General features: G+C 35.4%; 1 protein-coding gene across 3 annotated transcripts in view; it reads left to right on the top strand.

Annotated features, from left to right (window-relative positions):
• The window catches only part of LOC129278088 (sarcosine dehydrogenase, mitochondrial-like), a 30,858-nt gene extending 22,490 nt beyond the window's left edge, over positions 1-8,368 (top strand). For all 3 annotated transcript variants that reach the window (XM_064109907.1, XM_064109908.1, XM_064109906.1), the window contains exons 12-16: positions 4-142; positions 637-898; positions 1,421-1,680; positions 3,610-3,778; positions 4,271-8,368. In XM_064109907.1, coding sequence (XP_063965977.1) covers positions 4-142; positions 637-898; positions 1,421-1,680; positions 3,610-3,778; positions 4,271-4,535 — 1,095 coding nt within the window. In that variant the 3' untranslated portion in view covers positions 4,536-8,368. The remainder of the gene's footprint in view (positions 1-3; positions 143-636; positions 899-1,420; positions 1,681-3,609; positions 3,779-4,270) is intronic.
• The last annotated feature ends 1,788 nt before the right edge of the window (positions 8,369-10,156 follow it).

Genomic DNA, 10,156 nt, shown 5'->3' on the forward strand with positions numbered 1-10,156 from the left:
TAGATTGGCAAGGAGTGTTTAGCAGCAAGGAATGCTGTAGCAGTCTTCAACATGTCTTACTTTGGTCAGTTTTATCTGACCGGTCCAGATGCTCAGGCCACTGCTGATTGGATCTTCACCAATAACCTTGATAAACCTGTTGGTAGGTATATACACCTTAAGACTGCATGGAGAATTTGGAGATATTTAGAATGTTTACCTCTTTTGTTCTTATGAAAATTGTAAATAAATCAATTTTGATTCTGGGTTCATTTTAACCATGGAAATATTTGTCATGAAAATTTTCACAGAAATTTATTATCTTCACTTAGCAAATCTTACAAGAAAACAACAAAACTATGGTATGCCATTCATGTCATAATTCTTCATGTAGGAGATTTCTCACTGTCCCTTTAATATAAAGCAGAAAGCTCATTTGTGAAAGGGCAATTCCATGAAAAAGTCAACAATTTTTTACAGTTTCAGAAGGTCATACATACCCATGAGTATTCATCATTAAACAGAGCAGTTCAAACTGACATTTTAATTCTAGATGATAGTTTTGCCTGTTTTCCTGAGTTGAGATTGGTAGGATTAGTCAACAACCCTTCGTAAGATGGGGGCCCTTGACTCAATAATTGCTTTGATCATCTTTAGGTTCTACTGTATACACATGCATGTGCAACAAGGCAGGAGGCACTGAGGGAGATCTTACAGTCAGTGTCATCGACTCCATGCCAGTCTCCAGCCCTCTGGGTTCAGACTTTGAAGGGCGGGGCTTCTATGTGGCAGCTGGAGGGGGCGTGGCTGAGCATGTCAAATCCCACATGCAAACAGAGATCCAAGATAAGAAGTTTGATTGTCAGATTGTGGATGTCACCAATGAGATGGGAGTGATCAGTATTCAAGGACCAAAAAGGTGAGAATTACATCGAGTTATTTCAAGTATTGTGTTAGTGTTGAGATAATAAATTTAGCCTCCTGATATAACTCCAACCTTGAATGTTGGTTTACAATAATGATACTGAAGACATTGGGTAATTCTGAAGATCTGTTTACAAGGAGCTGGTTTTGATGTTCGAAGCATAATTAAGATTACCTTCACACTTAATCTGATATTGGTTTTTTTTTTAAGGTCAAATTCTCATTAATGGTGACGTTGCTGGCTTTCCATAGTTGTAATTAATTGGGTCTATCATAACTCTTTGTAAGATGGGGCCCAGTCTTGTTTTTAACATATTTCTAAAATTTTTCTGCTTTTAGCAAAACTAGCTTGTTATCCGTGTCGACTTCCCCATTAACTTGCACATGGACATGGCCAGGTCTTGATTCTGAATTCATGATTATTAAACAATATCTCGTTCAATTTGATATCCAACTGTCATTGCTCAGTATTGCTGTTTATACGCTCTCCAATCATGTATCGATTCTATTTTATTAGTCGTGAATTACTCCAAGCCCTTGCCACAGATGTTGATTTCAGCAACGAAGCATTCCCTTTCTCAACCCACAAGATCATGACGATAGCAGGTCACCAGCTACGAGCAATAAGATTGACCTTTGTTGGTGAGTTAGGTTGGGAGCTTCACGTACCAAACGATGCAGCCGTAGATGTTTACCAAGCCGTCATGCGAGAGGGCGCCAAACACGGCATCGCTAATGGAGGTTACAGGGCTCTGGATTCTCTCAGTTTGGAAAAGGGTGAGATTTTTTTCATTTTCAAATTTTTATTGAAAAATATTGAGGAATGGTATAGGGTTGACAGCGCTTACCTTGGGTAAGAGAACAACGAAGAGAAAAGAAGCTTCTTGAGTATTATGGTTCTTACTGCAAGTGCAAAATGTAAATTTTGAAAACAAATATGGTATTGAACAGCAAATAGAGTTTCCTTATTGGAATGTGTACAGTAGGGTAGAACAGAGGTTTGTAAACAATCCAGCAATTTAAATTTTAGACCAATTCTTTACACTAGTGCTCTTTTATAAGGTACATTTCCCGGGGGGGTCACTCTCCACATGGACTGCTACCCACCCGTGTCCGACAGCCTCAGAAATGCACCCTAAACGGCGTAATTACATTAACTAAATTTGCAACCCTAAATGGCGTAACCCATGAGAAAAGCCACCCTAAGTGGCGTTAACAGGGAAAAGCCCCTAATTCGATACGCTAAGTGGCGTAAACATATCAAAATCGATTAATTTGATACCATACTGATTACTGATGTTAAATTTATGTTACATACAACAGGTATAAATTCCCGGCATTTTTTTAAAAAATTATTGCAAGTAAGGCCAGCATAATTTACTCTCAATGACACCTCTCTTAGTCACTTTGAATAGCCATCTTCAAGCCTAAATTAATGAATGCAAGTGAAAAATGTTGCTTGCCTTGATTGACTGATGCATCACTTACCATTCGTTAACCAATTTCATCAAAACTTGAAAAAATGGAATCCATACCAGTTAATGTGTTGAAAAATACATACCTTAATTAAACTTCTATATATCTTCTTTTTTTTATAATAATAATTAAAAAACAAATCATAGGAATCCCGGTATGAATCAAACAAAATGGTATAGACTAAAGGCCTAAACCCTAGGCGTGCTGCCTATAGTATAGAGCCGGGTGTAAGACTAGAGACTATACTGTACGGGGGTATTCTCTCATAAGTGATGCGCGGGCCGGCGTGTGCGAGGATTATTTTGTATCCCTTAAAATCACATCCTTCATGGTGTTTATGGCTTAGGTCTGCTCCGGAATCTTCTCAAATTTGCAACCCTAAATGGCGTAGATCTATTCATATTTGCACCCCTCAATGGCATCATATTCATAACCAAATTAGCAACCCTAAATGGCGTGAAGAGAGAGAGAAAAGGCTACCCTAAACGGCGATTTACCAGCGAATGGTGCTGAAATGCAACCCTTTTTGCCAAAGACGTCGACGACACCTGAGCGCCTGAAATGGGACCCTTTTCGACGCTTTTTTGGACGCGGGTGCGTAGCAGGCCATGTGGAGAGTGACCCCCCCCCGGGGTACATTTATAGTCCTCTGAACAAGGTCCTTCAGAAAGGATGTAAAGCAATCAGTCTTTAGATTACCTACAGACATCCATGCATTCTTCTCAGTCACAACATCAAATTGCAGAAAAATAGATTAGGTAAAAACTCACTTTAAGATTTGCTTATATAAATGTACTGATTTCAGATATAACAATGTAATGCTTATTACTGTTGTAACTTAAGTTCCGCACACTCTATGGTATCTTAGATCGAATATAAAATGATCCCTGCTAAAACAAGTTCGTTTGAAGGTCCCAATTAGCCATTTATCCTGAATTTAACAATATACCTTGCTTTTATTAGACTACAGACTTTTATAGTGATTAGAACAGTGACACACACCTTGTAAGTGAACTTTCATGTAGTGTCTCAGAAATGAGACATGAGGTACTCCTTCGTTGTAGGAGAGTTTATAATTTCTGTCTTCTTTATTAACCACAGCTTATTGGCAATTATTGCATGAAGACATTTATACTGAAGACATAACAAAAGGGAGTATTGTTAAAGGAAAAATGTGGACATTCTAATTAATTGAAGGGAAAATTATGAATATCCATTTGTTTTCCTCAGGCTACAGGCATTGGCATGGGGACCTCCGTTCTGATGACACCCCTCTAGAAAGTGGACTAGGCTTCACATGCAAGCTCAAGACGGATACTCCATTCTTGGGGAGGGAGGCTTTGGAAAAACAAAAGGCTGAGGGACTGAAGCGAAGAATAGCATGCTTCACTGCTGATCCGTAAGTTATATGTATAAGTCAAATTTGATTACTGAAATTAGTTTGCGCAGGAACACCAGTTTTAAACCTCCTCTGTTTCTAAAGGTCGACTAATACTGAAATCTTTAAAAAAAATAACAGAAATAGACACCCTTCATTCTCCCCTGCCCCGCCCCACTCCCACCACAAAACGAAGATAGAGAAAAACCTTCTCTTTCCCCAGGAAAGGGAAGGGGAGAATCCCCAAGCTCATGATAAGAACAGGGATGGGTTTGGGACTGAGGAAAGAGCCACTGAAAACAAAAACAAAATTACATCGCTGATAAAAATTGGTATCTTGATCAAGTCCGTATTTCTTATTCCAACATTGTGTTCATTAAGTTCAGCTTTTTTTTTTCAACTTCAGATGTGAATCAGTACGCATTGTGAAGCTTTTAATAATGATTATGACCCTCTCTCTTTCTTTATGGTGAAAACATTTAGATTTCTTCTTCCAATATATTTCTTCTTTAGATCACTAGCCCTTCTTGGGATGGAGGTTATACGTCGCAACGGAGAAGTTGTCTCCTACTTCCGTCGGGCTGACCATGCCTTTGCTCTGAACAAAGGTATCGGGTATGGATACGTGCAGAAACCAGATGGAAGTACTGTAACTAATGCATATCTTAAAGAAGGAGAGTATACGGTAGAGAGAATGGGGGAGATATTTCCTGCTCAGATTCATCTTAAAACACCTTTTGATCCAACCAATAATAGAATCAAAGGCATCTATGAATGAATGGAGTGTTTTTGTATGATATGATATGTAGGTGTAAGAAAGCCTGTTAATTTTTGCGTTTCATAATACGGTTTCATGAAAATTGCTCTGATGGAAAATCTATATGTTAAGCCAACATAAAATCTATCCTCCAAAACTAAATTATTTTAATTGATATTTTATTTTTTTCAACTTATTTATACAGGATTAAAAAAAAACAATCGATTCAGCAAGGCTGTTTTTCATTGATGTCCTGTTAAAACACATATATATGTACATAAAAATTATTTCCAGTTATAGCAATAGAGATCTCAAAAATAAAGTATAGTATGGTGTGAACTACAAAGCTGAAGTAGATTCAAAGAGGATTATGGCAGACCGTAATCAGACCGTAGTCAAAGTGATGTGCTGGTAAATTGATTATCATTTTGGCATTCTCTCATTAATTATATAGTTATATATTTTATGTAAGAAGAAATAAAATAATCATTGACTTTTGATAATTCTCAGGTATTATCACATTCTTCAACTAAATTATAGGACTTTTTCTCAAGATTATTTTGTGTTAATAACTGGAGGGAATATACAGGCTATTACAGTGTCATATTTCTTATCATAATGTAAAATGATATGACATTGTTCATAGTTGAATTGCAGTACTCTTTAAAGGCAATTCCATGAAGTATATATACAGTATCTGACCCCTTATATGAGGAACTTTCTATTGAAAATAATTTTTGTTTTCTAGATATTATGATGTATAATGCTGTCAAATGATCATGAAAATGTTCCTGAAGTGAAATAATATGGTTTGGACCTACAAAAATGGTTGATTATTTTATGGATTTGCACAAGTAGAAATGTGTTTCAACTTTGGAGTATACAGGCTTATGTACATCACCGTACTGTATGTCTTTATTGAAATGTGAAATGATATATAACTCTCTTGAGAGTTAAAAATTAGTACTTATTAAGACTTGCTTAGACAAGGCAAGAAAGCGTGAAGTGTAAAAAAGTCAGTTGGAATGTACTTCATGATTTTATTCTAAAGCAATATGTGTTCTTGATATTAAAGTCAGCTGAATGCATTCCAAAGGTAGGCAATATGTTGACCTAATGTTCAAGTTTTCACTTTCCCCCTTTCCTATCAAACTGTCAGTATTTTTTTTACAGCTGTACCCCCATCTAACCATATCTAAACACCTTAGAAATAGTTTTGAACTTTCACTGCCATTCTAAAACATGATCTCAAAGTCAGACTTTTCGGGGTAGAATACCAAACTGCCAGTCAGGTATCCCAGGGTTCAATTGCAGCTTATTACGTTATGCAGTGCCATTTATGTCCATCAGATACAGTAATGCAATTCTGTCAGCCTACTTTCGTGTCACAATAAGCAAAATCTTTGAAACCGTTTCTTTCTTTTAATAATGAAAAAAAATACTGTTTTAAACATTCATTGAAAATGTCTTGCACAAAACTTTAACAATTATTTTCTCATGTTTTACCTTTGAGGGTACAGAGCTGAAAAAAAGTCAAAACAATTTTAAAAAGTTCTCTTGCACACCATTTATATCATCTGATTTGCTGCATTTTTTTAGGTAAACACTTCTTGTTCATTTCCATTTCTCTGAATTTTTAACTGAATATGATGCAGTCTCACACAAAGTGATTTTCATTTTAGACTTCAGGGTTCCCAGCCCACCCGGGGAAATTATTTTACTTTTTTCCAGTCAGGGAATTTGATTTAAAAATACCTCAAATCAGGGAAAAATCAGGAAATTTGATCAGCCCAAAGTCGAATGCACAGTCGTCAGTCAGACTCTGTTATATTTTGTTGCTTATCAAAACAACATCCATTGAATGACTGGTTATGGTGGTACTAATTAGTTTTACATAATTGTTTTTATACTGAAAATACTTGTAATTCACTGAAACACCTTAGAAAACATGCGAAACTGGAAATGGGTTTAAATAATTATCAGGGATTTTTTAAACTTCATCAGGAAAAAAAATCGGGGAATTTTATTTTCTTGAAAAGCTGGGAACCCTGGACCTGTTCCTTGTTCAACAAGCCAATAAGAAAGGTCACACATGCATTTTTCATAATAATGTCAACTTGTTGTAGAAAATGATTGTTAATATTGATATGTTTCTTTGGAACTTTGTAAAAAAGATAGGTAAGTAAACAAATTATATGACTTCTTTGAGCATCTGAGCCTGCAAACATGCAGGCTTGAATCTATGAAAAACATTGTGAATGGTTCCATGACATTTGCTCCGCTCTAAGTTCCTCACATTAATCAAATGACCAACTTCAACCTTGGGTTTAAAACTATACCCTACCCTAACCTTATTACACCACACTACAAATCAGACGCATCCAAGAATGAATCAACAATGGTATGCCAGGCTTCACGAGAGTTGGTAAATCATGTAACAAATTATTTGTATCCCTTCATTTGCAATCAAAATTCAAGGTCTCGGTCGTCTGGTTTTATGAGGGAGGTGCAAAAAAAGTACATCAGAAATAACTTCTTTCTCATTACGGACCCTGAACCTAACATAAAACCCTATTGCAACCCTAACCCCACATCTTAGATGAAATTAAGCCCGGAGCGGTTGTAGCAGGAGCAAATGTCATGTCACTGAAAATTCATTCAGTCTCCACTTGGGTCATGGTTTGATAGGTCTAATTCAATTCAATGGGAGCAACTGAAAGAGAAAATGTCCTTGTTTTTAAAGTTTTTATTATATACATATTTATAGTTGTGTTCTAAGCTGGTTGAATAGGTTAGACGAAGAATGTAGCTTCTTAGGGTATGTGTATTATTGTATTTTGAGAGTTACGCTGGTTATACCAGTACGTCAAATAATTTCATTTCAAAAGTTACTTGTAAATCATTTATCGATCAAAGTTCAAATTACCCAAGACAATTTACTCAAACTTCAAACCTAACCAAATAGTGCAGTTCCACAGGTGAATTTTGTTCCAGATTCCCTTTCAAAACAAGTCACACTTTGTGATTGCACATTCGCCTTTGCTGCCCATAAGCTGTGGAATTGCCTGCACTCTATCGCTAAATATTTTTTAATCCAAATCAGAAAGATCTGTGGTTAGTTTAGAAATTCTTTGATTTGTAGAAACAAGTATCCAAATAACTTTTAGCCAGGGAAGCTCAATATATTACGTATAAAATCTGTGCTATATTAATTCTTGCTCGTTACTATTGTATATTTGTACTCATGCTGTTAGTAATTGCAAACTACTACGCATTTAAAGATATAGTTATTGTATTATCATGTCTTCCAAAATAATTTCCTGTTCATGAATAAATATTTTCCATGTCTCCCGAGAGGATATCAATATCCTGACTCAACCTTACTTTTAGAAAGAGGATTTTTTTTTTGGTCAACAGTTGGTATGTTGTTGATATTCATGAAGTCTATAGATTAGAGGTGATTCACTAAAAGTTGACATCAATTGTACATATTAAAATCAATTATCTGATAATTTGATTGGTGATAATTCGTTGTATTGTTCTACCAAGTGTGTGTTGATTAGAAATCATGAAATGATGATTTAGTGTATTTTCTTCATTTGCTTTAAATTGTATATTTTAAAATGAATCTATCAGTACATACATTGGATTGATATAAATAATTATTTTCATGTATACTGACCATAAAGTAGAATTTTATAAATGTTTATTTCTGTTTTTGATCATGTTTTTTTTTATGTGATCTAATTTTTTTAAAGATTTAATAGATGGATTTTGCGGAATAGTTTTGTGTATGTACGACATATTCTTCTATGTCTTTCTGACAAATTAAATTCAATCAGTATTAATTTCAATGTTTTAATTGCTTATTCTGTTTTCATATTTTCGTTTTTGTGTGTGTGTGTGATATAAGTGTAGAAGTGGAAGATCAGGGCCTAATTTTATAAGTTTATTATAAATAGAAAATTGCAGAATCTTTTGAAAAATTAAATTTAGATCAAACAGCAATTAATAGTTTTTATGATCTAAGATTAGTTAAATGGAACTTCAGCAAAACGAGATGTGACTGATACGATTTGATTTAGCCCTCAGATAAATTTGTTGGGAAGATAGGATTCAAAATTATTTTGTGACTGGATATTTTTCGAGGAGCAGAACCATAGAAATTCAAGCCTACTTAGAATTATTTAAATGTAACCCCCCATACCCTTTATTTGATCTTACTTGATTCAAGAGATCATATTACCCATGTTTCGAGCCATATTTTTGTTAAAACGAATTACATATCTATGATGCACTTCAAACACATTTTGTTTATACTTGAGTTTCTATTATGACATTATTAATGTATCACTGTATTCTGTCAGTTTATTTTTGTTACGGATGATGAAAAAATTAAACAAACCACCCGCCATCCCTAACTAAGAAAAAAGACATAGATGACTACTACCTATGTAATAGTTCATCCAGTTATAGTTGGTCTAATTGATAATTAACAAAATGGGTACACATCATAGATCTGTGAATTGGAACAACTTGCATTAGACCAAATGGCTATGGGTGAGCAGGGATCCAGAATGTGTGGTGATTGAAGATCATCCGTCTATGCAAAGGATACTAGCTACTTGGTCTAATAAAGCATGTTTGGTCTACTACCACTTTGTCAATAAAATGAAATAATTGCCCCATATAGTATATTAACCCGGGGGGGCCACTTACATTGACGAGTGGATACCATGCGCGACCAAAAAAACTCGTAAAAAGGATGTCTTTTTTAAGATAGGGCACGTTACGTACGTAACGTGATAAGGGTGTAAAAAACACAAATATAATGAAAAAAGGATATCTATTTCGCTAGGAAAGCTATACGTGTTTAGGGTCAAATTTGCGGGGACGATAAAATAAAATTAAAATGTTGTATAAAGGATGTCCTTTTTGCCCCAACACTTCGTGTTTAGAGTCCCGATTTGTGCGAGGTGAGGAAGGTGGGGCCGTACTAAACCAAATGGTGTGTATATCAAGTAAAACCGACGACCGACGGACCCGTGACACACTACAATAAAATATCGCTGTATACGTGTTAAGGGGTTCATTTCAGGGAATACTTGCCAAGAGTATAGTTTTGTTTCCAATACTTGTTAAGGGTAGGGTTTCAGACGCCAATACTTGTTAAGGGGTGCATTTTCAGAACATGGAAAATACGTGTTTAGGGTGTTTTTCGAGACCCCGTGGTCGCGCATGGTATCCACTCGTCAATGGAAGTGGCCCCCCCGGGTATATTAAAGACTATTAAAACGGTATTGGACCAAATGGGATTTCATCAAGAGGCAATCCACCTTATTGCATCATGTCTATGCAGTTTATCTAACCAAATATTGGTTGTGATATTGGTGTTCCCTCCTACTTTGACTCACATCCTGTTTTAAATAAAAAATCAAACTAGTGTTTTGAGATTTGAGTCCTGTAGTAGTACTGACATCAGACTCTTTTGCATTTATATTATGTTGTATGTGTATAATGTAAAAAATAATATGTATGAATACTTGTCCATGAGTTCTGATTTTTTCATTGATAACCCAATATCATTCAGAGTTCTTATACATTCTAGTAATAGATTGGTCGATTGAAATGTTATGTTGGCT

Source organism: Lytechinus pictus, chromosome 15 (assembly GCF_037042905.1).
Source record: "Lytechinus pictus isolate F3 Inbred chromosome 15, Lp3.0, whole genome shotgun sequence".
Taxonomy (NCBI): domain Eukaryota; kingdom Metazoa; phylum Echinodermata; class Echinoidea; order Temnopleuroida; family Toxopneustidae; genus Lytechinus; species Lytechinus pictus.